General features: G+C 37.5%; 2 protein-coding genes across 8 annotated transcripts in view; one reads left to right on the top strand and one right to left on the bottom strand.

Moving 5' to 3' along the window:
* Positions 1-4463, top strand: part of ABI3BP (ABI family member 3 binding protein) — a 263592-nt gene extending 259129 nt beyond the window's left edge. The window contains exons 62-64 of the mRNA XM_027103558.1: positions 213-374; positions 1659-1781; positions 3181-4463. Coding sequence (XP_026959359.1) covers positions 213-374; positions 1659-1781; positions 3181-3296 — 401 coding nt within the window. The 3' untranslated portion in view covers positions 3297-4463. The remainder of the gene's footprint in view (positions 1-212; positions 375-1658; positions 1782-3180) is intronic.
* Positions 4464-4794: 331 nt separating this feature from the next.
* TFG (trafficking from ER to golgi regulator) overlaps positions 4795-27840 on the bottom strand; it is a 44694-nt gene continuing 21648 nt past the window's right edge. The window contains exons 5-8 of one of the 7 annotated variants that reach the window (XM_027103497.1): positions 19363-19530; positions 14840-14980; positions 9127-9222; positions 4795-5629 (exon numbers count right to left, since the gene is read on the bottom strand). In XM_027103497.1, coding sequence (XP_026959298.1) covers positions 5247-5629; positions 9127-9222; positions 14840-14980; positions 19363-19530 — 788 coding nt within the window. In that variant the 3' untranslated portion in view covers positions 4795-5246. The remainder of the gene's footprint in view (positions 5630-9126; positions 9223-14839; positions 14981-19362; positions 19531-27840) is intronic. The other 6 variants (XM_027103503.1, XM_027103519.1, XM_027103511.1 and 3 more) reach the window with 6 other exon arrangements.

Raw genomic sequence — 27840 nt, 5'->3', positions numbered from 1 at the left:
ACATACTGCTCCAAGATTTACCTCATCATTGATGGAAATTTAATTGGGGGTTTACTCCTATATTTTTGGCTCCAATATTTAGCACTGGAGAAAACCAGCTATCAGCAGGTTGACAATGAACTTGGCAAACTGCTTTTTTAAAAGCTTTTAAGACAGCTCTTCAGGACCGAAAGTCAAATACTAAACTCAAACCATGTGCTTTCTTTATGCAGCAGGAAGAGATGCCATCTGGACTGAAAGACCCTTTAATTCAGACTCTTACTCAGAATGTAAGGGCAAACAGTATGTCAAAAGGACGTGGTATAAAAAGTTTGTAGGGGTGCAGCTGTGCAACTCTCTCAGATACAAGATTTATCTGAGTGACTCCCTCACAGGTAAGCACGGCCATCAGTTCTGTTTTGAGGATTATCCTTCAGGAAATGCTTTGCAGCATTCTGTAACTTAGCCTTTTCTATGGACAGTCCCAGACACGAAGGTGTGATGTAAATACAAGTTTCCTTTTTGAGCAAGATGTTATTGGAATCTTAGGATTTGAGACATGCTACAAGAAGGTAAATAATGAAAATGCAATCTGAAACGGTGCCATCGTGGCGAACCTGAATGTAGAAAAACTAGTCACATCCAAGCTCAATTTTGTTACAGCCAACCCAGGATAAAAAGCCTACGGGTAGTAAAAAGACTGTATCTAACAATAATCATGGAAGGAGTACGACGTATTTAAGATTTTAAGTCTGTCAGAGACAAGAGCAAGATTAAAACACTGAGCCAGAAGGGCTATAACCCCTTGCTCCAGACTCAGTGGGTTCATATTCATACAGTAAAAAATTTAAATAAGATTGGCCCAACATAGAAAGGTAGACATTTGCTCAATCATTCGACAGAACTATCTGCTTTGTTCAGACATTGTTCCAGGTGCTGGGGACAAAGCAGGAAATAAGACACGTTCCTGCTCTTTGTAGCTTACAATCTAGCGGGGAGAGACAGAAAGCAAACATGTAAATGAGAATTTCATATAGTGCTCTGAAGAAAAAAAAAAGGGTGAAAGAAAATGGCTGAATGAAATGAAAATGGAGGGAAAAAATGGCTGAATGAAAACTCTTAGTTAGAATGGTTAGGAAAAGCACCCTCCTCAAAAGGTAGCACTTGTGCCGAGAAGAAAACTATGAGAAGGAACCAACCACGCAAAGATCGAGGGATGAAGAACCAGAGGTAGAGGGAAGAGAAACGCAAAGACCTGCAGCAGAAAATGCCTCGCCGGTTCCACTAGGGTGGCTGAGGCTTAGTAAGGGGAAGATCAGGCAGCATGAAATGCGGAGCTAGGAAACCAGGTAAGACTCCCGGGTTTTATTCTGAGTATAACAGAAGACTGCTGGAGAGATTGATGGAGGGGCGTAACACTATCTGAGTTGCGTTTTTAAAAGATGACTAATCTGTGAAAGGAGGAGGGGAGGAAAAATAGGGAAAAGCAAGAGTGAAAGCAGGGACGCCAGCTGGGAGACGATTCCATAGTTCAATCAAGGAACACTGGTGGCTCGAACTGGAAAGAAAGGGGGGAGAAGAACAAGGAAGACAGATTATTTGAAACAATTTGATTATTTCAGAGTCCTCCCATATCAAAGGCAGCAATACTTCATGATCCTTTTAATTTGTTTTTTCAGGAAAATTTTATAACATAGGTGATCAGAGAGGCCATGGAGAAGATCACTGCCAGTTCGTAGACTCATTTTTAGATGGACGCACAGGACAGCAACTCTCTTCTGACCAGTTACCCACCAAAGAAGGTATGTTTTCTGAGCCTCCTCGTAAGTAAGAGGCTTTTACAAATTAACCCAAAAAACATTCAAGCTGAGAAAATCAATCACTTTAAAAATAATTCTGTAGTACTACTACTCCATCTGCCTAGGAAAAAGGACTTCCCACATAAGACCTTAACATGAAGACTTTAATAGAAGTTTCTTCACTTTCCTCCCATTCCTTAAGACTCTGTTCCTTAGAGCTGAGGGGAATTACAGAACATCTTATATAAATCCATTCTACTTTAAGAAAACCTGAATTTTCAAAAGCAGCTATAAAAGAGCAGCTTAAAAACAGCTATAAAAAAAGAAGCTTAATTTCCCCAGCTTAAATCATTCATGCACTACTTTTATGGTTTTTGTCATACCGAGCACACAGGCATTTTTTTTTATTCCTTTTTAAAAAATTTTAAAGAAATTCAAAGCTTTACTACTACTGTAGAAGGAAAAAAGAATGTTACTTGCCTTATAAATAATTCTATAAATACAATTAAAATAGAAGAATTCTGCTGAGAAATGACTAACCACTGTAACTTGCTACGGACACATTAGCACCAAGCTGTTTAGTAAGAATTGAAAAGACTGAAAATTAATTTAATCCCTGTCCAGGTAGGGTAAGAAAGGGTAAATTACACATCCATGTTACTCAGGAGTTACCAAGAGGGGCTTGTTAAATACTTAAAATTATTTGACTAGTCTTTTCAGCATCACATTTTGGTCACTGGCACTAAAAATACCAACCACAGTAAAAGGTTACTTAATAAGATCTGTGAACTCATTATCAGAAAATTGAAACTGCTGCCTCACAGGAACCAGATATACAATATACTGTAAATTGTGTCTATTTCTGTAACATTTTACATTCACAGCAAAATTTTTAATCACTTAGTGTAGGGTCCTTGAAGGAAGATTTCATCAAACTTTAGTTCTGAGAAATCTAGCAATCTTAGACCAATCCTTCTTTTGTTTCCTAACATTTTAGTACAACACTCCTTTAACCAGGTAACTTCATAGACCACCACTAGGCTGTAAAGTACAGAAAGTACACTTTTACGTAGGTCAAAGTGTGTACTGAACTTGGTCAGTTATACTCAAACAAAACACGAAACCCCTCCAACTCCTGCCCCCTTTCAGCTTTATCTCTCAAATACTACCAACCATCCCATCCTAGATTAAGGCAGATGTCAAGGAGTTTCAAGTGTCCCTGATGTTCAGCTAGCCATTACCACCTCAGGAAAGACACCAGGGCCTCTCTTACTATCCTTTTTCTAAAATACTCTGCTTCACCTAGAGTAAGCTTCAGGCATTCAATGACACCCTTCAACCTATGAGCACTGAGGACAAAAATATATCATAGCAGCTATTAAAATTAATTATTTTCTCTCAGGCTATTTCAGAGCAGTTCGCCAGGAACCTGTCCAATTTGGAGAAATTGGTGGTCACACCCAAATCAATTATGTCCAGTGGTATGAATGTGGGACCACAATTCCTGGAAAATGGTAGATGCTGCAATCACGTTCAGAAGTGCCTTCTGTTTCATCATGGCAAAAATAATTGGAAACAGTATGGTGTTTGTCACATGCATTTAAAGCTCTTATGTTTACTATGTATAAAAGTTTAAAATCTAATTAATAGCAATATTAGATGTTTACTAGGAAGATTGCTAAGAATATTTATCAGGTTTTACAAAGTCATTTAAAGAAAGCAAAATATTGACATTAACAGAATAACATTTTTGGGGAAGCTGGCTCCCTATTCATGGTATTTTAAGAGATCATTTGTATATTATTTATCACATTGTTGTAATGATGTTTTGAGATACTTTTATAACAAAATTAACATCAAAAAACTAATATACTTTTTAAAAAATACTATTATTCTGTATTCTTCCTACTGGTGAGTTAATTCCATAAACCTCTACTTGGTTTAACTTATTAGATCAAATTATCTTCAGCATATATATCTGGGGGAAAAAGGTGCTAATATTCACATGTTTATTTAAACTTCAACTTTTTAGCAACAGCTGAATATCTTTTCTGAAGCGTTTAAATAGTTAACCATTCATGACAGTATACATTTCCTCAAATACCTGCAAATTATTGAAAAGATTTTGTTTGAATCAGTAAATTTCATTTCAGTTATAAATAGAATTGAGAATTATATATAGCGTTTCAAAATACATCTTTTTTTCTTTCTCTACCCATAAACATGTTACAATGTCTGAATGTTATTTGTCAAACTATCCCTTTAAGCAGTTGTGTTCCTACTGTTTTTAATATAATTCTAATCAAGCTGTATACAGAGACTGACTGTAACGTCTAAGCACAAAAGGATAATGCATGATGAGATCCCTGCCATTTTATAGGATATTTACTATATTTTTACACAGAAGATCTCTAGGGAATGAATGTATCAGAGGCTGTTTTTGTAATTCTGTCTAATCCAACCTGTAATGAAAATCTGACTCGTTTTTATGTTTAAAAAAAAAAAAGTATTTTTCTCCTTCATTTGGGGAGGGAGATGGGAATGCTGCATTGTTGCCCTCCTCCTTAAAGGACCTTTCTGTGCTTACCACCTTTCACCATGCTTCAGTTTTATCAATACTTCATTTTATATTTTTCAAACAAGTATGAACTCTGCAATAAAGAGATGTAGTTTTTTTAAGACCGAGTTCTTCATTTCTGAATGGTTCATTTCTATAAGGAAAATCACAAGTTATTTAGGATCTACCAAACCCCTCTTGTACCTTTTAATACTGAATCTATTGTGTTTATTTATATATAATAATATTATATAATCTATCTTCTAATCTATCTTCTTGTGAAATCTATTTCACAAGAAAGGCATAAAAGATAAAAGGTCTATACTTCATTTTAAGACCAAAACATCAATAAGGATTTGTATTTTTTCTCATTTTTATATATATATATATATATATATACACACACATATACACACACACACATATAGTGTCAATGACTAAATTAAATTACAAGACCACTAATGGATTCAATCATCTTTCTTTATTAACCTATCAATGTTTGTTACATTTATACATAATATCTATCTAGTCTTCGCAAAGGGATCTACTTTAGTACATCATGTTAATGGTAAAAAGCCAAGTAAGATGGCTGAACTTCAACCTAGCATTTTAATATCCTCTGGACAAGGCAAGCTAGAAAGTCAATCACTTTGCACACATGTAAGAGTAGTGTTCCAAAATAACTAGGGAGCTGCTACAATTTTAAGCAGGGGAGGAAAAAAACTTTCATTTTGGTCTTTTTTCTTCCAGCAAATTAACTTTCAATTAACAGCAACAATGATATCATAAAAAAATGCTCTGCTTTTTAAACTTGTGAACTTCAATACAAATTAAAAGAGTAGTATTGGAGTCTTTTGGGAGGCGAACAGCTAGCAGCTACATTCATCAGTGTAACTAACTGAGCCTCCTCCTTATCGATAACCTGGTCCAGGTTGGGTATAGCCCTGACCAAAGGGAGGACGGCTACGTGCATAAGGGTTAGACCCACTCGGAAGAGGGGTCATGGTACTCCCAGGAGGTGGAGTGAAACCTGGTCTTGGTTGATAGGCCCCGGGTTGGCTTGGAGCCATTCCAGGTTGTGAGGCAGGGGCCACAGTGTAATTAGTGGGCTGAGAAGTTTGGGTAGTGTAGGTCTGTGGAGGGTAACTGCTCGCCTGGTACTGCTGTGGCGGCTGAGCAGCAAGTTGCTGAGGCTGACCAGAGAAGGCAGGAGCCGGTGCCTGGGAAGCTGGCTGCTGGCCATATCCCTGGAACTGCTGAGGTTGCTGGGGTCCAGTCTGCTGACTGTAGCCTGCTGAAAAGGCAAAACGTACATATCTTATTTTTCCTTTTGGTGACCAATTTCCAGAGAATTAGTCTTACTGTTATGGACAAAAAAATGAGAAATTTAACAAACTTAATCCTAAGTATTTATGCAACGAGTAGAGTAGCAGAGTCTATATTTCAAGACCACATAGTATCCAAGAAGCACTTTCTAGACAATTTTGTAAACCCTCTAAAATTAAAACCACTATATATACTACTTCTACTTCAACTCCTCCTACACTGCATAATCCCTGAGAGCAAATTCCTGTTCTAGCATAACTCCCAGTATAGAGTAGATGTTCAAATGATAAATGCAGGAATTAATGCAAAAGCTAGTCATTAACCTGGTTCTGAGGGGCCTGTTTAATAACAGTACCAAATAAAAACACATTTTATTTGTAGAGAATGAATATTTTTAAATGAAACAATGGTGCTACAAATACATCTTATTGTGCTAATGAGATGCTTTAAGGTTTATTCACTCTATAAAAACTAAGCCATTTAAGAATAAACATTAAGTGCCAATTTTCACAATCCTTAAAATCTTTCTTTTAGATTTGGTATCTGATGTAAAGGTTTTTGCCTTCACAATTCAAAATTCTGGCTTAGCAGTAACAATGTAACACACAGAAAGCATATCATATTGCCCCACAAAAATCAACATCTATATTCATTAGTTACTAGGATGTAAAGTCTTTTAAAATAAAAGGTCTGCTTCACTAAAAACTTTTATCTCTACCATGAAACACACCTGCAGCTACTTGCAATGAAACCTCTCCATTGACTGGAATCCTGTCAGCATTAAATACCAGATACATAAGAAAATTATTAAAATATGTACAACCCTGCATTTAAAAAAATAAAAAGGATTGAATGAATTTGAGTATATTCTGAACTCACCTTGAACCTGGGTTCAAAATTTACTCATGAAAGAAACCTTTCTGACACAGTCCATGAATAAAACTGGAAAAGGTCACAGAGGGAAACTGCCAAAGTGTCAGAGTGTCAAAGATGGTCCAATGTTACCACCACCACTTAGTCTCCAAGCAGAGTGTTTACTTGACTATTTCCATATCTCCCAAATTCAAGTTAATAGGACTAGCAGGATCAGACATACAGAGATAATAATTTGAAAAGAACTAAACTTTACTCAGTGAAGACCCTGACTAAAATCATTAAGAGCAAGCTTAATTTTTAATAAGTAAATCAAATATCTAATGCATTTTACTCATGGCAGTATCTAAATACTGAACTAAAGTCAATTCATTGATGTCATACAATTTCTTCTATCCTCTACATAAAATTTTTTTACTGTAAGTTTTTGGAGAAACAGAAGGACTCAGCTTTTATACTGAAAATATCTATTCAACTTAAGATTATGAGCAAAAAAAAAAAGCTGTCTTCTCATCCTGGCAGGTGAAATCTAAACTGGCTTTTTAACAGCATCTGGGGACAACCATATCTATTTTTCAAGAGATGGAATAACCCCTAAGGGCCTAAGATGCTGTTTCATTAGCAACCTACTAGTCTTTGACCATAATATAGCAATACCTCTATATGTATATACTCTCCTCCTCCCACCACCATCCCCCCTCCCTTGAAAAACAAAATAAATGAGTAACTTTGGTGCAAATTGCCAGAAATGGCAAGAAATGGAAATTCTGTGGTTCTCTGAATAAATGAATTTTAAAGAACAAGGAGTCATATGGTCCACAAAGCCTAAAATATTTACTATCTAGCTTTTTATGGCAGAAAAGTCTGCCAACCCCTGGTCATGGTTGGAGAATGTAGAATGATATAGGGAAGTCATTAACTACAAAGTCAAGGATACTGGGTTCTGGTCTGGTTCTCCCACTAAATGGCTGCATGTCCTTTGATGAATCACAACTCTCTGAACCCTAGTTGTCTCATTTATAAAATGAGTGGGTGGGACAAGATCAGTGGTCCCCAACCCTGGTTGCACTTTAGAATGACGTGCAAAGCATTTAAAATAAAAAAGCCTGAGTCCCATGCTCGACCAAATAAAACAAGATCGCTGGGAGTAGAGCCCAGGCACCTGTAACTTTCAAAAAACACCTCTCCAGGTGATTCTGAAGTATGGTGAAGACTGAAATCCCCTGGATTAGATAACTAGGTCTTTCCCACTCTAATATCTATTATTTCTACAAATTATATAATTTGTAACACAGATTTTCTTTAAAGGACTGCATCCTAAAAATAACCTTCCCCCAATATAGTCCAAGTTCAAATTCATTCCACCTATTTTATATAATTAAAAACTAGCAGTTACAGGTTAAATCACTCCACAGCAAATCCAATCCAAATAAAAATTGTTCTTTGTGTTAAAATATGTCAGACTCCAATGGTAGAATTTTATGGTCTAATTCAGGGGGCCAGCAAACGTTTTTCTGTAAAGGACCAGACAGTAACTATTCTAGGCTTTGGGGGCCGCATGGTTTCTGAACCTTGTAACTGCAGGGGTGGTGTTTTCACCGTAAGTTCCAAGCACATTTAAGGGAAAAAAAAGAGCACACACTTGCTTTAAGAATAGTTGTACCCTGTCATTTTTACTGAGGAAAATGATTAGGCTTTTTTGAGTGGGAGATCCTTAGGCTCACTGGCAGCAGTCTACTATATGGAGCTTTAATCTCAGACTTTTCGATGATACCTAAGTTAATGTTTATATTAAATGAGATAATGTGTACACAAGGGATTGCTAATGAGGTTGACTGTTTTCCTTCATGTTTATTGCATGTTCCTTGCTCATTCTTGTAGAGTTAATCTTACTACTTTTCTAAAATTACAGTTGAAATTTTGGTACTTAAATCTTTGACTGTAAAACAAGAGCTGAACACAAAATTCTCAGATATAACAAATGTAAAAATTACCTGAATTATAACCACAGTATTCAAAGCTACACTGAGAGATTTTTATGTTCTTAGTTGCCTGAATTACGTTTTACACAATTCTACTTTTATGGCCTGTTTTTGGTATTCCTACATACTTTTGGGAGATTTAAAAACCTATGTAGCTTAATTTGGTTCTTATTTAATAAAACCACCTCTTTCCATGTTCCATGGAAAGTTCCATGAGGGAACTGTTAATGCTTTTACAGGTACTAAGAGTACACTGGGATAATGTGTTACATATAATGGAGGAAAAAATGTTGCATTTTTGTAGCTCTACATCACCCAGCAGGTAAGTCATCACATCAGTGGGAGGTAACTTTGTATTAAAAACTCTTTTATACTACAGGTTACTACTGAATCATCTACTATGATTTTAAGTTTTACCTGCCCACTGGAAAACTGAAATGGTGATTTACAGTAAAAATTTTTATGCAAAATATTTAAAAATAAATAAAACAAGTGTTATTACCCCCCCCCAAGTAAATACTTAATACCTACTATAACAAATCAAGGAATTAGGGGGAAAGAATTAAAGTTTCTTGAGTACAGAGACAGCTCCCTCTGGACACCCGCTCACCTGCATACTGAATACCGTACTGCTGCGTCGGCTGGGGGGGCACCTGGGGCTGAGTGCCATAGCCAGCCTGCTGCGGGTACTGCTGGTACATCTGACCTAAAAGAGACAAGACAAGGCAAAGAGGCAGGTTTAACGCAGCAGAAGAGAAACGCTTTCAAAGCACATTTAATTCTCTCCCCATTCACACACATAAACACACTGAGAACCAAGACACAAGAATGTGTTTGTTCCCCTCTGTCTATGAAGAGAAGAATGAACAATTTAACAAGTGTGGCCACTCTGCTGTGGAATAACTGCAGAGAACTCTAATCGGCAGCAAATAACATGAGTGGTTACTTCAGAAATTCCAGAAAAACTAATGTTTTCAAACCCAACTGTCAACAGATATGTACTACTGATGTTCAGTAAAAATCAATAAATAAAAATTTGAGGAAAGGGGCAAATACCATTAATAGCTCCTGTGATTTCCAAACACGTAAGAATTTACTGGTTCATGTCCTTATCATCTCTATTACTTTACAGTTGTTCTAATGGTGGATTTAGCTAGATCTAATGCCTAGAGAGCAATAAAACTTGCACTGTAATATCTAGCTAGAATTTAAATTTTTAAAAAATCTAGCTAGTATTTAAATCTTTAAAACAACTTTATGTTGCTGAGTCTTTAAAAAATATTCAAACTACCTGCTGTTAATCAAAAGACAACAGGTAAATAGCATACTTTTGGTGGAAAAAGACAATGACTAAAAAAAAGTCAATGCATTATCTAGTGCCATTCAAACTGAGATGCAGGAGGCAGCTAGTGCTCACAGGCTACGATCCCAGGATAGAACCCACGCTACTGGACTGGGTGCCCAGCTCCACATACTGCAGCACTAAATGAGCTATGACCTTACTGATAGCCAGATTATTTCCTAGCAAGCAGTGGTATGCTTTTTATGATATAAATAAAATTTGCTTAACTATTTTTAAGCTATTAATCCTCTTCCCAAATACAACCAAAAACGGACAAAAAGTTTCTTAAATGCTTTCTTAATGGTTCAAGATTTATCGATAGCACAAAAGGTAGTACAGAAGTTAACCACCTTTTAGAAGATACTGCCTTAATCCTAGATTGCATTTCATAACTAAATTTTAGAACGGAAGTGGCCAGAATCTGGTACAGAAATATAATCAAAGGGGAGGAATATGCATAGCATTTGACAGTGGGTTCTAATTCCTAGAAATCAGAAGGATTAACTCTACAATACAAAAATGAGCAAAGAACACACAATGAATACATAGGGGAAAAAAAAAATCAACCTCATTAGCAATACTTTTTTCAGTACAGAAAGATTAAGCAACTTACCTGGGGTCAATACATCACAGCTAGTAAGAACCATCACCAGAACCCAGGCATAACTCTAGAGCGTTAGCTTAAAAGGAGTTTTGTACATGTTACCTTGTTTAATATAAACATTAACTTAGTATCATCGAAAAGTCTGAGATTAAAGCTCCATGTAGTAGACTGCTGCCAGTGAGCCTAAGGATCTCCCACTCAAAAAAGCCTAATCATTTTCCTCAATAAAAAAAATGACAGGGTACAACAATTCTTAAAGCAAGTGCACGCTCTATTTTTTTCTTAATCTGCTTCGAACTCATTGTGAAAATGCCGACCCTGTGATTAAATACTATCTCTACAAAGTATTTCTTTTACTTATTTTAAATACACTTCATTCAAGTCCAAAACAGGACTCTCACTCTCTGTCACAGTATTCTGAAAATTAAGAAGTCTGTGTTCAGTTGTAAACAATGAAGAACAACTTGACATACTTGAAGAAGGAGAGAGCTACAGGATATATTAAGCGAAAAAGCAAGGTGCCAACAGAGTTTAGAGTAAGCTATGATCTGAGGGAAAAAAATATATAAGCTACGTTTTGTGTATTATATTTTCAGAAAGAATCAATGGTAGAAAAAAGTAAAAGCAATAAAACATATTACCTAGGGAGAAAGAGAATAGGATGAAGCAAAGAGTAATGGTGAGGCCTCTAGGACTAAACTTTGTGACACAGATTGGTAGCCAGCCTCTATGATGACCCTCAATGACTCCTGCACATGTATAGCATATGATAAGGGGTTGGTATCCTTTATATTTTTAGAAATTAGAAAGATTAACTCCACAATACAAAAATTAGCAAAGACCAAGCAATAAACACATGAGTATTCACTCTCTTGTGTAGTCCCCTCACACTGAATAGGGCTGACCTCTATATCATTAGAATATTGCAGAAATGACAGTGACATTTCTGAGGATACGTCGTGAAAGACAGCCATCTCCTATTACTGTCTTGATCATTCACTCTGGTGGAAGCTGCCCGTCATGAGGTCACCCAAGCAGCCTATGAGATCCATGTGGTGAGTAAATGAAGCCTCCTGCCAACAACCATGTGAGGGAGTCATCTTCGAAGTGAATCCTTCAGTGCAGGTTAAGCTTCAGAAGACTGTAAGCTCATGAGAGACCCTGAGCCAAAACCACCAAGCTAAGCGTCTCCCAGATCCCTGATTCTGAAACTGTGAGATAATAACTGTTTGTTGTTTTAAGCATCTATGTTTTGGCGTAAATTGTTAACATAGCAATAGTTAATTAATATACATAGTTTTGACTTTAGAAACATGTAGGGTTGACAGCTATTAAAAAAAAAAAAAGACTTTAGACACACAATCAAATGGAAAATGTGAACCTTGTTGTAAGACTCCTAATTTGAACAAGCCCCCCAACTGTTATAAAGTAACTATGAGACAACTACAGAAATTCAAATATAATGTGTTGACATTAAGAATCACTTAAACCACATGGAAAAGAATATGAAAGAAGAATATATATACATATAACTAAGTCACTGTGCTGTACAGCAGAAATTAACACATTGTAAATCAACCAGATTCAGTAAAGTTTAAAAAAGAATCACAATATTGTTATGTATAATAATGATATGGTGATTACATTAAAAAGAAAAGAGTATCATTTAGACATGCATACTAAAATAACTGAGTGAAAAGAGGGGAGTAGAAGAGGCAAGATAGATGAAAAAAGAATGCTACTTTAAAAGACTACTCAGCTTATCCATTTTATTGGCATATGATTTACAGATTTCAATTATATCCTTGTCACCTTTTTAGCTTGTCAAACAGCAATACTTCCTAGCCTTTGATGACTTTTAGTGCTCTTTTCTGTATCCTTGCCACTTTTTTATTATGTTTTTGGCAACTACTCTAGTGCACATAGCTTTCCAGTAACAGAGGCACCTGCCTTAGGCGAAAAAGGATAATACTGTCCATTCTGTTTCTTTTCATGAAGCTTAATATTTTGTTGATCCTTTTAACTGAACAACATATTAAGACTAAAATCCTTGGGGAAAAAATTTACAAATCCAAGGTCCCTTTTATGGAATTTAAATAATAACTCAGAATTATTTACTTTATTTTAGATTATTATTTCATATTCTATTCTAAGAAATTGCTATTATTAATTATTAGTAGTAGATTTTTATGTTGATTATTCTGCTGAAATTATAACCAGCAGTTGATCTAACTAACTGGTGATGCCAGGGACTCATTATATATCATACGTCAAAAAGCATTCATTAAAGTAGCCTGTAATTCATCTTGTGAATCTGTAAATGACTGATACATTAATCTAGAGCTGTGCTATCCAATAGGCACTAGCCACATATGACCACTAATAAACACCTGAAATGTGGCCAGTCTTAACTGTGATATGCTGTACGTGTTTTGAAGTGTTTCAAATTGATGTCACACCCCAGATTTCCAATATACAGTATGAAAACCAGAATGTAGAACATTAATAACTTTTTAATAATGATTACATGTTGATACACTGGATATACTGGATTAAATAAAATGTATAATGGAAATTAATTTTACCATTACAAAACTTTTTTAATGTGGCTAACAGAAAATTTTAAATTACATGTAGCTTCCATGGTATTTCTTTTGGACAACACTGATCTAGAGATTCACCTCCACAATGCTAATCTATTGACTGATGTCACATTAATAACTGTACAAATTTCTCATTACAATGTACATTACAATGTTTTAATGTACACTAAAAAGTAACGGCTTTAGGAAGGAATACAATTAATGCCACCCTAAAGAAATTCAATTCACACCAAATGGTGTCAACCTGATGCCTCTAGAAAAGGGAACTTGGTTGCTGGGGGTCAGAAGTGGGAAACAGCATTTTCTAATTTCCACTGTATATCCTTTTATATTACTAAAGTTTTACCTATTTGAAAATAAATTTTCCATTAAAACAAACCCCTGATAGAATAAGTTGAGATATTGTTAGCAGAACCTTAAATCCCATTCCTTTATAAGTGAACAGCAAACATTATTTGGTACAATTATCCTTCCAACTGTCATCCTACAACAGTATACACGGCTTAAAATGGGATTTTTTTTTTTTCAAAACAGATGTTAGTTCATCTGATATAGCCATTAAACTCCCATCATATCCAAACTCTGCTTCTTCCTCCCTGTTTCAGACACATCTGCCTCAATTCTAGCTTATTCCAGTTCTGGCAGTTGCATCTTGGTACAAAGGAAAGACTATGACTAAAGTTGGTTGAGAAGAGGCTTTAGCAGTAAGAAATTCTTCCCAAACCACTCATTTATCAGCAAAATGCCACCTGCTAGTCTCTACCACTATCATTTATCCAATGGGACAAACCTAAAAGTACCACCACAGAATAATTAGAAATCTATTACAAAAGTGCTCGGTTCATTTTAGACTGTTTTGGGGGGTTTATTTGTTTGTTTTAATGTGATTAATAAACTCAGTCACTTGCTTATCATGCTGAAAATACATCCTGTCATACCACCTGGCCCCTTTACGCAAATAGAGCACCACCTGGTGATTGTTTTAAAGTAAAACATAGGGCTTTAAAGGGCCTAACAAGCATGGGCAATTCAAAGAAATAACATTTTAACATCTAGAAGGAACCCTAGATGAGTAACCCCGAGGCGACGTTCTGCAGCGCTCCAAGGGTTTCAATGAGGCACCTCAGTGTCTGCTGTCCTGAGCTTGCGGCCCCTCAATCCCCTTCAACAATGGCAGTGACCCCTTACTTGTTTTAAATACTAAGCTTTTAAGTTCTATTTCATTCAGGACTAAAGACCCTCTTTTAAAACCACTGATTTAGTCCAATTTTCACAAGTCACAAGTGGGAGAATATAAAAACCCAGAGAGATTAAACTACTCATCCGAGAACACATCATTTAGAGAAGAAAAGTTTGATTTAAAATACATTGCTTTTTCCACAAAAGACATATTGCTAAATGCACAAAAATATAAATGGCTATTTATCTTTCAAAAAAACTACTTAACTAATGTTACACTTTACCTCTATTTTTTAAATTACAAAAATAATACACAGTTGCAAGAGGGGAAGGGAGAAGGGAATAAAATAGCACCTAAATATTATGCTTTAAACATTTTTAGCTTTTTTTCCTCTTCAGTAATCAGAAGCATACCTGACATTGTTCTATTTGGTATTTTTAACCCAAAAGTATACTATGTCAGTACATCAAAAATTTTTACAACCGTGTTCATAGCGTGAATGCACACGTAAGCTTTTCACCGTTACCAACAATGCCATAATAAACGTTTCTGCACATGTACCTTTCCGCACATGTGCTCTAAGCTCTATTTTACCTTCACTCTGACCTGCTTGAGTCTGAGCTCCTGTATATGGTGGCTGCTGTGGCTGAACTCCTGATGGGTGAGCTGCAGAGGAGGAGGAAGCAATGCTGTCGGGAGTTCCTGAACGGTCTTCGGCAGGAGCACTGGGTGGCCCTGGGTGGTCATGAAAAGTCAGCTCAGTTTCTAATACAAGACCTGTCCCCAACAAGCTCAATAATAAGTTTGGTTAAGAGACTAAAAATAAAAGTACTATAGAATAAGCACAACCCAAATGCAGCCTTATATATTGACGTATATACTTTTTTCCTTTGCTCCAATCTCTCAAGAATCCAAAGCTACAACTGGAAATCCTTCCTTGTAAAGTGTGGAGTACTACATTCCTGAGTCCTAAACTCCCCCTGCAAAAACCAAAACTCACCTCTGCGATAACAGTATCCACCACTTTATGTAATCTATTTTTAGATCAACCAAAAGTATCATTTCATTCTTTTTTTTAAAATAAATTTATTTATTTATTTATCTATTTATTTTTGGCTGCGTCGGGTCTTTGTTGCTGTGTGCCGGCTTTCTCCAGTGGCGGCGAGCGGGGGCTACTTTTCGTTGCAGTGCACAGGCTTCTCATTGCGGTGGCTTCTCTTGTTGCAGAGTATGGGCTCTAGGTGCGTGGGCTTCAGTAGTTGTGGCTCACAGGCTCTAGAGTGCAGGCTCAGTAGTGGTGGTGCGCGGACTTAGTTGCTCCGCAGCATGTGGGATCTTCCCAGACCAGGGCTCGAACCCATGTCCCCTGCATTGGCAGGTGAATTCTTAACCACTGACCAGGGAAGCCCTCATTTCATTCTTCAATGGGCCTCCACTGCCCATAAATCAAGTTCAAGCCTCTAGCTTGGTATTCAAGGGTCCAAACATTTCTCACAATTCCTCTTCTCACATGCCCTTCAGTTAAACTAACCTATTCCCTATTCCCCCAATAGATCTAATACTTTCTCTGCCTCCATTTCATTAATCACTGTTCCCTTCACTGTCCCATTTTCACATATCTAAATAAACATTCCTTAAAACTCAGTTATAACTCCACACTTCTAGTAAGGCTTCTTCACCCATAAATACTTTTCTTCACTTGTGAACTTCTATGGAGTATACTTTTATTAAGACCCTTACCAACTTCTACTTTGTATTTCTGAAGAGGCCTCATCTTCCCTCTTACACTTGGAGCTCTTTGGGCCAGGTCCCTTTCTGATTCCTTCCATCTGCCTCACAAGACCTAGCTCTCTTACACATGGAACCACTCAAAATTCTTCTAAAATAATGAACAAAGAAGTAAATGGAGAGAATTTGCTACAGCTCCCATACTGTAACAGGCAAAAAAGACATTCTGAAGATAACTGTAGATTATAGATATGTTGACTTCTTTAAGTTCTTTTTGTTTGGGCAATACAGAAGAATGGTTAAAAGCACAAGTTTTGGAGCCAGACTGTCTAGGTTCAATTCCCAATGCTGCCACTTAGTAGCTGTGTAACTCTGGGCATGTTACTTGATCTCTTTCTGTGCCTCAGTTTCCTCATCTGTACAAAAGAAATACTAATTCCTACTTCATAAGGTTACTGTAAGGATTGTGAGTTAATAAGAGCTTATAGCAAATACTTATAAAAGAGGTTATGGGGGAGGGGCAAGAAGTATAGGGGATTAAGAGGTACAAACTATCAATACTATATATAAAATAAGTAAGCTACAAGGATATATTATACAACACAGAGAATATAGCCAATATTTTATAACTATAAATGGAGTATAACCTTTAAAAATTGTGAATCACTATGTTGTACACCTGAAACTTTATATAATATTGTACCATCAACTATACCTCAACAAAAAATATTTTAAAAAGAAATATATTAAAACATTATTTAAATATATTAATATATTTAATATAAAATATATTAAAAATGAAAATTAAAAAATGGTTATATAGCAAGAGCTTATAAAAGTGAATACCACTTAGAAAGCTCCACATAAGTACTTGCTATTACTAGCAGACTAATTTCCCTGAGGGCCAAACCTCTATCCTTTGCACTGGTATATCCCAGAACTTAGCACTGTATTAGAGGCACATAGGTGGAAGCTGATAGTCCAGATATTGATGAGAACCTAAACTAGGATAATGGTACTGGTAATGCAAGAGAAACTGATGACTGCCAGAGTAAAATGGACAGTCGCTCCTGCGTACCACCATTTCACTGATATTTATCAACATGTAGACAAATAAATACACACGTCCCTTCTAAGAAGGATAACACAGATAATACAAACACACTATGTTATTATCCTAAAAAAATATTACTTCCACTCCTCTTTTCTTCCTTGTACATAAGCTATTAGTTAATGTTGCTTTTCCTATCATAATAGTTCATCCCTCCATGTACACATTCACTACTGTAGCCAAGTTTTTCACATCATAACCTGAGTAACTTCACAAAGTATCCTGGCATTTTCTATGTATACAGTTTTTCCTACTTCAATTCAACATACAAAGCTACCAGAAAAATGGTCTTCAAATATAATATGAATCACAGTAATCATATTAGTCTGGTCTATACTATATTCTAATCAAAAATTTTAAGCCTGACCTCATATATAACTATTTACTCCCTCTATCTGGCATATCTTGAAGTCTTAAATATTACGAAGCTGTAATATTAACTCATATTTCAGTTGCTCTAAAAATGTGTTTTTCAGATGGACCACTTATGTGATGTCTTCTTTTACCAAGAACATACATCATGTATAAGTATTCACCTCTCTTTTTCAGAATGTCACACAATTCTCTTTAATAAATAATCCCATAAAAAAATCAAAAGGATTTTTTCTACTAATTTTCTTTTTCTATCTTTCCAGTTACTGATAATGGCAAAGTAAACTGATCAGGTAAAACCTCCCACAAATAACTTAAAAACCTGGACAAAATAGAAGAAAACAACTATTTGAAATGACTAGAGGTCAGCCAAATGTCAGCAGACACCAAGAGTTTACCCCCCTGGAATTACAACAGGTGAGAATTGCAAACCCCAACCTCTGCAGCTCCAACCACAGAAAACCGGTGTTAACTTCATGGTTGGTCAAGCAGCCAGAAACTTGAGGGGAAAAGCCCTTGAGTTAAGAGAGTCACTGAAGGAATGAGACCTAAAATACGAGTATAAGCTCAGTCCCAAACCCCCAGCTGACCATGGGGGTAGGAGGGGAGAGGGTGACACCAAAAGGGCACAGAAGAAAAAGCAGCACACCTAGAGCTGAAAGGACTTAGCAGAGCGGTCAGCTGCTATAAACCCAGGAGGAAGAAGGAGTAATTTGAGTAAATACTAGAGCAGCAGTAACAAAAAATCCTCACAAGAACCTAAAAGAATTCCAAGTCTTTGCTGAAATAGCTCAGCTGGGAGAGCATTAGACTGAAGAATACCAAGTTATTAGAACATATTAACCACAATGTCCAGTTTTCAATCAAAAACTGTCAGATGTGCAAAGAAACAGGAATACGTGACCCATACTCAGTTTCCCCTGAGGGAAAGAGCAGAAGAAACTGACTCCAAACAGGCCCAGATGCTGGATGTAGCGAACATTTCAAAGCAGCTTTATAGGTAATTTTAAAGAATTAAATAAAAATACCTTCAATGAATTAAAGGGAAATACAATCTTAATGAATGAAAAGGTAAGGCATCTTAACAGAAAAAACTAACACTATAAAAAGAACCAAACGGAAATTCTAGAGCTGAAAGCACAGTAACTGAGAGGTAAAATTCACTAGAAAGGTTTAACAACAGATTGGAAATGGTAGAAAAAAATCAGTGAACGTGAAGAGTGATCAACAGGAATCATCCAATCTGAAGAACAGAGAGAAAAAAGAGTGAAGAAAAATGAACCTCAGAGAGCCATGGGACAATCAAGCTCTCCAGTGTACATGTAATTGGAATCCCAAAAGAGAGAAAGCAGAAAAAATGTTGAAGAAATGATGCCCAAAATATAAAAAGAAAGCACAGTATAGATGCTGTTTTAAGGTTAAAAACATTCAAATAAAAGCAGTTTCTACACTAAATTAAACCAGAAATCTTCATTTAAATTGCCTTAAGATCAAAAGAAAGAATATCAAATATAATTTAAATCCAGCAACACATCTGAAATAAGATTATAAATGATTCAGATTTTTTAAAAAATAAACCCTCTGAATTCTACTTCTGATAAAATTTACCTGAACCAACAGAGGTTATTCTTTAAAAAGGACAGTTCTATTGCCTGGGAGAGGGCATGAGAAAGCTTTCCAGGGTGCTGGAAATCATCTACATCTTGATCTTGTTGGTATTTTACATAGGGTATATACATAGGGTATATATGTATATATATATACACAGGGTATAAACATTTATTGAACTGAACTCTTAAGATTTGAGCACTTCACCATATCCAAGTTATCTTCCATTAAAGAAGGAAAGAAGGAAAGGGGAGGAAGGAGAGGGGGAATAAAGGATGGGAGGAAGGCACTAACTTACCTGAAACCTGATCATCTGTTAAGCCAAATGCTGACATGACATTTTTATTGATTTCATCTTGGTTTTTTAAAGGATCAAAAGCTGACATACTTGCTGCCATAACCTGAGTAGACTGTTTCCCAGAAGAATCAGAAGCAGCAGGCTTTTCTTCCCTACTATCCACAGTATCTATAAAAGAAATAAGCAAAAACTTGTTTCTATTTTATCTATACTCAATAAGGCCTATAAAATATATGACAGCAAAATATATATGTGCATATACTTTGGAATGTTGAGGGTATCTCCGAAAATAGGATTATAGATAATTTTACCTTCTTCTTTGTACTTGTTTATATTTTTGTTTGTAAAATCAGGAAAAAAGGTCAAAAAGAGATGCAAAATAGATAAAATTTCTTGAGAAAGCTTAAATTATGTATGTCCTTCCCTAAGAATTATCAGATGAGAAAAAAAAATACAAGCACCTTTACAGACAGAAATATTTTTATCCTTCTTTTTGAAGACCTATGACCTATATCCTAATATCAGATTCATACTGTGCACTAATGCTTTATTTTCTGAAAGGATAAAAAAGCTTAACTAAAGTTATGATATCAACTTCTATGTTTTATTTTTACTTGTCTTCTGGTTCATTATTAAAGTACATGGAAACCTCAAGCCAATGCATACTTTTAATTTACTATGTCTTCCTTTAAAATACTTATTAGTTATTACAGATAAAACGATATGTGTCTGAGATTTGCTCAAAATAACATGGGAGGGGTAGAAATGTGTGCAAGTATAGATGGCATGATACTATGAATTGATAATTGTTGAAGCTGTGTGGGTTCATGAAATTCATTATAGTATTATACCTCCGTTTGTATATGTTTCAATTTTTCCATAATAAAATATTTTGAAAAAGAATTTTAAACATTATGAGCAGGAAAAATTTTAAACCATGCTTTTCTTCTAAGGATACTACGGTACTAAACAGGCATTTACACTACCTTGTGAAAGAAAAGGGGTTCAAGAATAACCTACATTTTATAAATAGAAACTTAAGGCCAACAAATAAAAAAAATTAAAAACAAAACAAACAAGTTAACGAAAAGAATACTGCTAACCACTTACTCAAATAACAGACAATTATCAATTCCTTTCTGTTACCAACCAAGTAAATGAACATCAGTTATTAAATCATCTCTGTGATCAAGACCAAATTTATCTTGTGAAAAAATGTACGGACTAAGTGGAATATAAGCACACATGGGCTTACAGCTCTCATTTATTCCTATCATTCCTTTAGTTACATTAATATTTCCTAAATTTCTGTAAGAAAGCTTCTATAACTACTGCTTTAAAATAAGTCTGCCAGTCATCCATCTTCCTCACCAATTTCCCTCCTCTAATTCCAAGGCCACATCCCAAGAGCACATCACACCAATCTTATGATTATTTCCCCTCACAGTGCTACCTTCCACTACCTATGCATACTTCCACTTAGGGCAAACTAAATTCACCAGGGAACACAATGTATGTCCACTAGCTCACTACTTCCTCCAGTAGCTACTGCAGAGCTACTGCTACAGGTCAATCCAGTATTTAAGGTGGCCTACACATCATCTGCCTCATAGAAGAAAGCAAATGTCCAAGCAAGTGTCCAAGGAGTCCATTACAGAGGTAGAGTGCTGAAAAACATAGGTAGCTATATGTTTCTTGGTGAGGGCAAGGCACAGCATTTTATTTGTTTTTTTTTTTTTGCGGTACACGGGCCTCTCACTGTTGTGGCCTCTGCTGTTGCAGAGCACAGGCTCCGGACGCGCAGGCTCAGCGGCCATGGCTCACGGGCCCAGCTGCTCCGCGGCATGTGGGATCTTCCCAGACCAGGGCACGAACTCGTGTCCCCTGCATCAGCAGGTGGACTCTCAACCACTGCGCCACCAGGGAAGCCCAAGGCACAGCATTTTAAAGAGCACTGACAGCTGAGTTGTAGTTTTTTTGTTTTTTTTTTTTTGTGGTACGCGGGCCTCTCACTGTTGTGGCCTCTCCCGCTGCGGAGAACAGGCTCCAGACGCGCAGGCTCAGCTGCCATGGCTCACGGGCCCAGCCGCTCCGCGGCAGGTGGGATCTTCCCGGACCGGGACACGAACCCGTGTCCCCTGCATCGGCAGGCGGACTCTCAACCACTGCACCACCAGGGAAGCCCCTGAGTGGTAGTTCTGTTTGGTGAACCAGACTTTCACTTTCTGATGTAGCTTTTTGGCCTATTTTATGCTTGTATTTTTCTTGAGATTATTAAATCAGAATATGTTCTAAGAGCTTACAAGCTTAGGAAATTTCATAAAATAGGTAAGCAATCTAAGTACAGGAGAGAAAAAAAAAGTTACAACCATCTATAAAAATAAAGCATAGGGCTTCCTTGGTGGCGCAGTGGTTGAGAGTCCGCCTGCCGATGCCGGGGACGCGGGTTTGTGCCCCAGAACGGGAGGGTCCCGCATGCTGCGGAGCGGCTGGGCCGGTGAGCCATGGCCGCTAGGCCTGCGCATCCGGAGCCTGTGCTCTGTAACGGGGGAGGCCATAACAGTGAGAGGCCCGCGTACCAGAAAAATAAATAAATAAATAAAGCATACAATGTATTTTATAGGACATTCCATCCAAAAACAGCAGATTACACTTTCTTCTCAAGTGCACATGGAACATCCACCAGTACAGATCACATCTTGGGTCACAAATCAAGCCTCGGTAAATTTAAGAAAATTGAAATCCTACTAAGCATCTTCTCTGACCACAACGCTGTGAGATTAGAAATAAATTACAGGGAAAAAAAACATAAAAAACACAAACACACGGAGGCTAAACAATACGTTACTAAATAACCAAGAGATCACTGAAGAAATCAAAGAGGAAATCAAAAAATACCTAGAGACAAATGACAACGAAAACACAACAATCCAAAACCTATGGGATGCAGCAAAAGCAGGTCTAAGAGGGAAGTTTATAGGAATACAATCCTACCTCAAGAAACAAGAAATATCTCAAATAAACAATCTAACCTTACTCCTAAAGGAACTAGAGAAAAAAGAACAAACAAAACCCAAAGTTAGTAGAAGGAAAGAAATCATAAAGATCAGAGTAGAAATAAATGAAACAGAAAACAATAGCAAAGATCAATAAAACTAAAAGCTGGTTCTTTGAGAAGATAAACAAAATTGATAAACCTTTACACAGACTCATCAAGAAACAGAGGGAGAGGACTCAAATGAATAAAATTAGAAATAAAAAAGTAGAAGTTACAACAGACACTGCAAAAATAGAAAGCATTATAAGAGACTATTGCAAGCTACTCTATGCCAATAAAATGGACAACCTGGAAGAAATGGACAAATTCTTAGAAAGGTATAACCTTCCAAGGCTGAACCAGGAAGAAACAGAAAATATGAACAGACCAATCACAAGTAATGAAATTGAAACTGTGATTAAAAATCATCCAAAAATCCAAAGTCCAGGACCAGATGGCTTCACAGGTGAATTCTACCACACATTTAGAGAAGAGCTAACACCTATCCTTCTCAAACTCTTCCAAAAAATTGCAGATGAAGGAACACTCCCAAACTCATTCTACAAAGCCACCATCACCCTGATACCAAAACCAGACAAAGATACTACAAAAAAAGAAAATTACAGACCAATATCACTGATGAATATAGATGCAAAAATCCTCAACAAAATACTAGCAAACAGAATCCAACAACACATTAAAAGCATCATACACCATGATCAAGTGGGATTTATCCCAGGGATGCAAGGATTCTTCAATATACGCAAATCAATGTGATGCACCATATTAACAAACTGAAGAAGAAAAACCATATGATCATCTCAGTAGATGCAGAAGAAGCTTTTGAGAAAATTCAACACCCATTTATGATAAAAACTCTCCAGAAAGTGGGCATCGAGGGAACCTACCTCAACGTAATAAAGGCCATATATGACAAACCCACAGCAAACATCATTCTCAATGGTGGAAAACTGAAAGCATTTCCTCTAAGATCAGGAACAAGACAAGGATGTCCACTCTCGTCACTATTATTCAACATAGTTTTGTAACTGCTAGCCACAGCAATCAGAGAAAAAATACAAATTGCAGAAGAAGAAGTAAAACTGTCACTGTTTGCAGATGACATGATACTATACACAAATAATCCTAAAGATGCTACCAGAAAACTACTAGAGCTAATCAATGAATTTGGTAAAGTTGCAGGATACAAAATTAATGCACAGGGCTTCCCTGGTGGCACAGTGTTTGAGAGTCCACCTGCCGATGCAGGGGACACGGGTTCGTGCCCTGGTCCGGGAAGATCCTACATGCCACAGAGCGGCTGGGCCCATGAGCCATGGCCGCTGAGCCTGCACATCCGGAGCCTGTGCTCCGCAACGGGAGAGGCCACAACAGTGAGAGGCCCGCGTACCGCAAAAAAAAAAACCAAAATTAATGCACAAAAATCTCTTGCATTCCTGTACACTAACACCAAAAGATCATAAAGAGAAATTAAGGAAACAATCCCATTCACCTCTGTAACAAAAAGAATAAAATACCTAGGAATAAACCTACCTAAGGAGGTAAAAGACCTGTCCTCAGAAAACTGTAAGACACAGATGAAAGAAATCAAGGGTGACACAAACATATGGAGAGGTACACTATGTTCCTGGATTGGAAGAATAAATATTGTGAAAATGACTCTACTACCCAAAGCAATCTACAGATTCAATGCAATCTCTATCAAATTACCAATGGCATTTTTTTACAGAACTAGAACAAAAAAATCTTAAAAGTTGTATGGAGATACAAAAGACTCCAAACAGCCAGAGCAATCTTGAGGGAAAAAAATGGAGGTGGAAGAATCAGACTCCCTAATTTCAGACTACACTACAAAGCTACAGTACTCAAGAAAATATGGTACTGGGACAAAAACAGAAATATAGATCAATGGAACAGGACAGAAAGCCCAAAGATAAACCCACACACCTATGGTCAACTTATCTATGACAAAGGAAGCAAGGATATATAATGGAGAAAAGACAGTCTCTTCAATAAGTGGTGCTGGGAAAACTGGATGGCTACATGTAAAAGAATGAAATTAGGACATTCCCTAATACCATACACAAAAATAAACTTAAAATGGATTGAAGACCTAAATGTAAGACTGGACGCTATAAAACTCTTAGAGGAAAACATAGGAAGAACACTCTTTGACATAAATCACAGCAAGATGTTTTATGACCCACCTCCTAGAGTAATGGAAATAAAAACAAAAATAAACAAATGGGACCTAATGAAACTTAAAAGCTTCTGCACAGCAAAGGAAACTACAAACAAGCGAAAAGACAACCCTCAGAATGGAAGAAAATATTTGCAAATGAATCAACGGACAAAGGATTAATCTCCAAAATATATAAACAGATCATGCAGATCAATATTAAAACAACAAACAACCCAATCCAAAAATGGGCAGAAGACCTAAATAGACATTTCTCCAAAGAAGACATACAGATGGCCAAGAGGTGCATGAAAGGCTGCTCAACATCACTCATTATTACAGAAATGCAAATCTAAACTACAATGAGGGGGCTTCCCTGGTGGCGCAGTGGTTAAGAATCTGCCTGCCAATGCAGGGGACACGGGTTCAAGCCCTGGTCTGGGAAGATCCCACATGCTGCGGAGCATCTAGGCCTGTGAGCCACAACTACTGAGCCTGCGCATCTGGAGCTTGTGATCCGCAACAAGAGAGGCCAGGACAGTGAGAGGCCCACACACCACGATTAAGTGGCCCCCGCTTGCTGCAACTAGAGAAAGCTCTCACGCAGAAACAAAGACCCAACACAGCTAAAAAAAAAAAAAAAAAAAAAAAACTACAATGAGGTATCACCTCACACCAGTTAGAAATGGCATCATCAGAAAATCTACAAACAACAAATGCTAGAAAGCGTGTGGAATAAAGGGAACGCTCTTGCACTATTGGTGGGAATGTAATTTGATACAGCCACTATTGAGAACAGTATGGAGGTTCCTTAAAAACCTAAAAATAGAGTTGTCAAATGACCCAGCAATCCCACTACTGGGCATATACCCAGAGAAAACCATAATTCAAAAAGACACATGCACCCCAATGTTCACTGCAGCACTATTTATAATAGCCAGGTCATGGAAGCAACCTAAATGCCCATCAACAGACAAATGGATAAAGAAGATGTGGTATGTATATACAATGGAATATTACTCAGCCTTAAAAAGGAATGAAACTGGGTCATTTGTAGAGACGTCCCTGGACCTAGAGACTGTCATACAGAGTGAAGTAAGTCAGAAACAGAAAAACAAATATCGTATATTAACGCATATATGTGGAATCTAGAAAAATGGTATACATGATAGGACACAATGACTAGAAGGATGGCCATATAAAGAAGCAATACATGATATGATTTCCAAGATGCAGAGAAGAAACCAATTTTTAACATCTTTTACATTAACATAGGTGAGATATTACATTATTTTACATTAACATAGGTGAGATATTAACAATAAAACAATATGAACACCTGGAAATAAACTAATAAAGAAAAGCAGTATGTGGAGAGAAATAAGTGAAGAGAAAGGTTGTTTCACCAAAACCAAAAAGCTTATAAATCTATTCCTTAGAGCAGAATATAGGCTACTGTAGGTTTCTGCACAGTACTGGCTCTACTTGTTGAATTCTGATCTAAGTTTCATAATATTCTACAGATGCTTTAACTCCTTCAAGTTATATGCAAATGTAGTGGTATCAGCATCTATGATTTCTTCTGGGAAAATGGTCAAAAGTTTTCTTCAGATCCTTGACCTAAAATTGGAGATTTTTGTTTAAAGATATTTGTTTGGAGAGATAGGATTCAAAAATGCCATTTGCTTTGACCTGAAATGTAAAAGGTTTCACCATAAAGAGGCCAGAAGGATCTCACTGTAGTATTTCAGCACATCTCTTTAGTATGTTCTGAAATCTGGAAGTGAAACTAGAAATTACTAATCAATCACCAAATATTTATCAAGCCATCTACCACTAACACAATTCCACATGGCTGGAGAAGAAGGAAATGACGGATGATGCATCTTTAACTAAACCAAACAAAACTCCACAATTTAAATGGGGCCAAAAAGAGAGTATCTCAGAATCTAAAGGTTGCAAGGGATTATACAATACCACTTTTCCACAAAACTATCTTCTATTAAGCCCCTTACAGCCAGTCATCCAGAGTCTATAAAATACTACTATTTCACAATATGGACAGTTTTAAGCATGTGAAACTTATATGCAAACACAAAAATTATTAAAAAAATAAGTTTATTTTTAAAGTGCAACATCTAATATTAAAAGTCGAGGAAAGCAACTCTTTTACAACCTACTTTCAAGCCATACTTATATTTCAGTCTATATTATATATTTGGTCCCCAAACTATATTCAGTTCCAACTTTGTCAATAAACCTTGCTTTAACTTAATGTAAATAGTACATATAAGAACACCTACTGAACGCGGGCAGAAGACCTCAGACCTCCCAAAAGGCAAGAAACTCCCCACGTACCTGGGTAGGGCAAAAGAAAAAAAGAAAAAACAGAGACAAAAGAATAGGGACCGGACCTGCACCAGTGGGAGGGAGCTGTGAAGGAGGAAACGTTTCCACACTCTAGGAAGCCCCTTCACGGGCGGAGACTGCGGGTGGCGGAGGGGGGAAGCTTCGGGGCCGCAGAGAAGAGCACAGCAACAGGGATGCGGAAGGCAAAGCGGGGAGATTCCCGCACAGAGGATCGGTGCCGACCGGCACTCACCAGCCTGAGAGGCTTGTCTGCCCACCCGCCGGGGCGGGCGGGGCTGGGAGCTGAGGCTTGGGCTTCGGTCGGAGCACAGGGAGAGGACTGGGGTTGCCGGTGTGAACACAGCCTGCAGGGGGTTAGTGCACCACAGCTAGCCGGAAGGGAGTCCGGAGAAAAGTCTGGACCTGCCGAAGAGGAAAGAGACTTTTTCTTCCCTCTTTGCTTCCTGGTACGCGAGGAGAGGGGATTAAAATTGCTGCTTAAAGGAGCTCCAGAGACGCAAGCGAGCCGCGGCGAAAGCGCGGACCCCAGGGACGAGCATGAGACGCTAAGGCTGCTGCTGCCGCCACCAAGAAGCCTGTGTGCGAGCACAGGTCACTAACCACACCTCCCTTCCGGGGAGCCTGTGTAGCCCGCCACTGCCAGGGTCCCGGGATCCAGGGACAACTTCCCTGGAGAACGCACAGCGAGCCTCAGGCTGGTGCAACGGCCCACCAACCTCTGCCACCGCAGGCTTTCTCCAAATCCGCACCCCTCCCTCCCCCTGGCTTGAGTGAGCCAGAGCCCCCGAGTCAGCTGCTCCTTTAACCCCGCCCTGTCTGAGTGAACAACAGACGCCCTCCGGTGACCTACCCGCAGAAGAGGGGCCAAATC

Source organism: Aethalodelphis obliquidens, unplaced genomic scaffold (assembly GCF_003676395.1).
Source record: "Aethalodelphis obliquidens isolate GAN/ISIS:26980383/991018 unplaced genomic scaffold, ASM367639v1 scaffold1, whole genome shotgun sequence".
In the NCBI taxonomy this organism is placed as follows: domain Eukaryota; kingdom Metazoa; phylum Chordata; class Mammalia; order Artiodactyla; family Delphinidae; genus Aethalodelphis; species Aethalodelphis obliquidens.
Note: the sequence above shows the minus strand (reverse complement) of the source record. Positions and strands in the feature narration are given on the sequence as shown.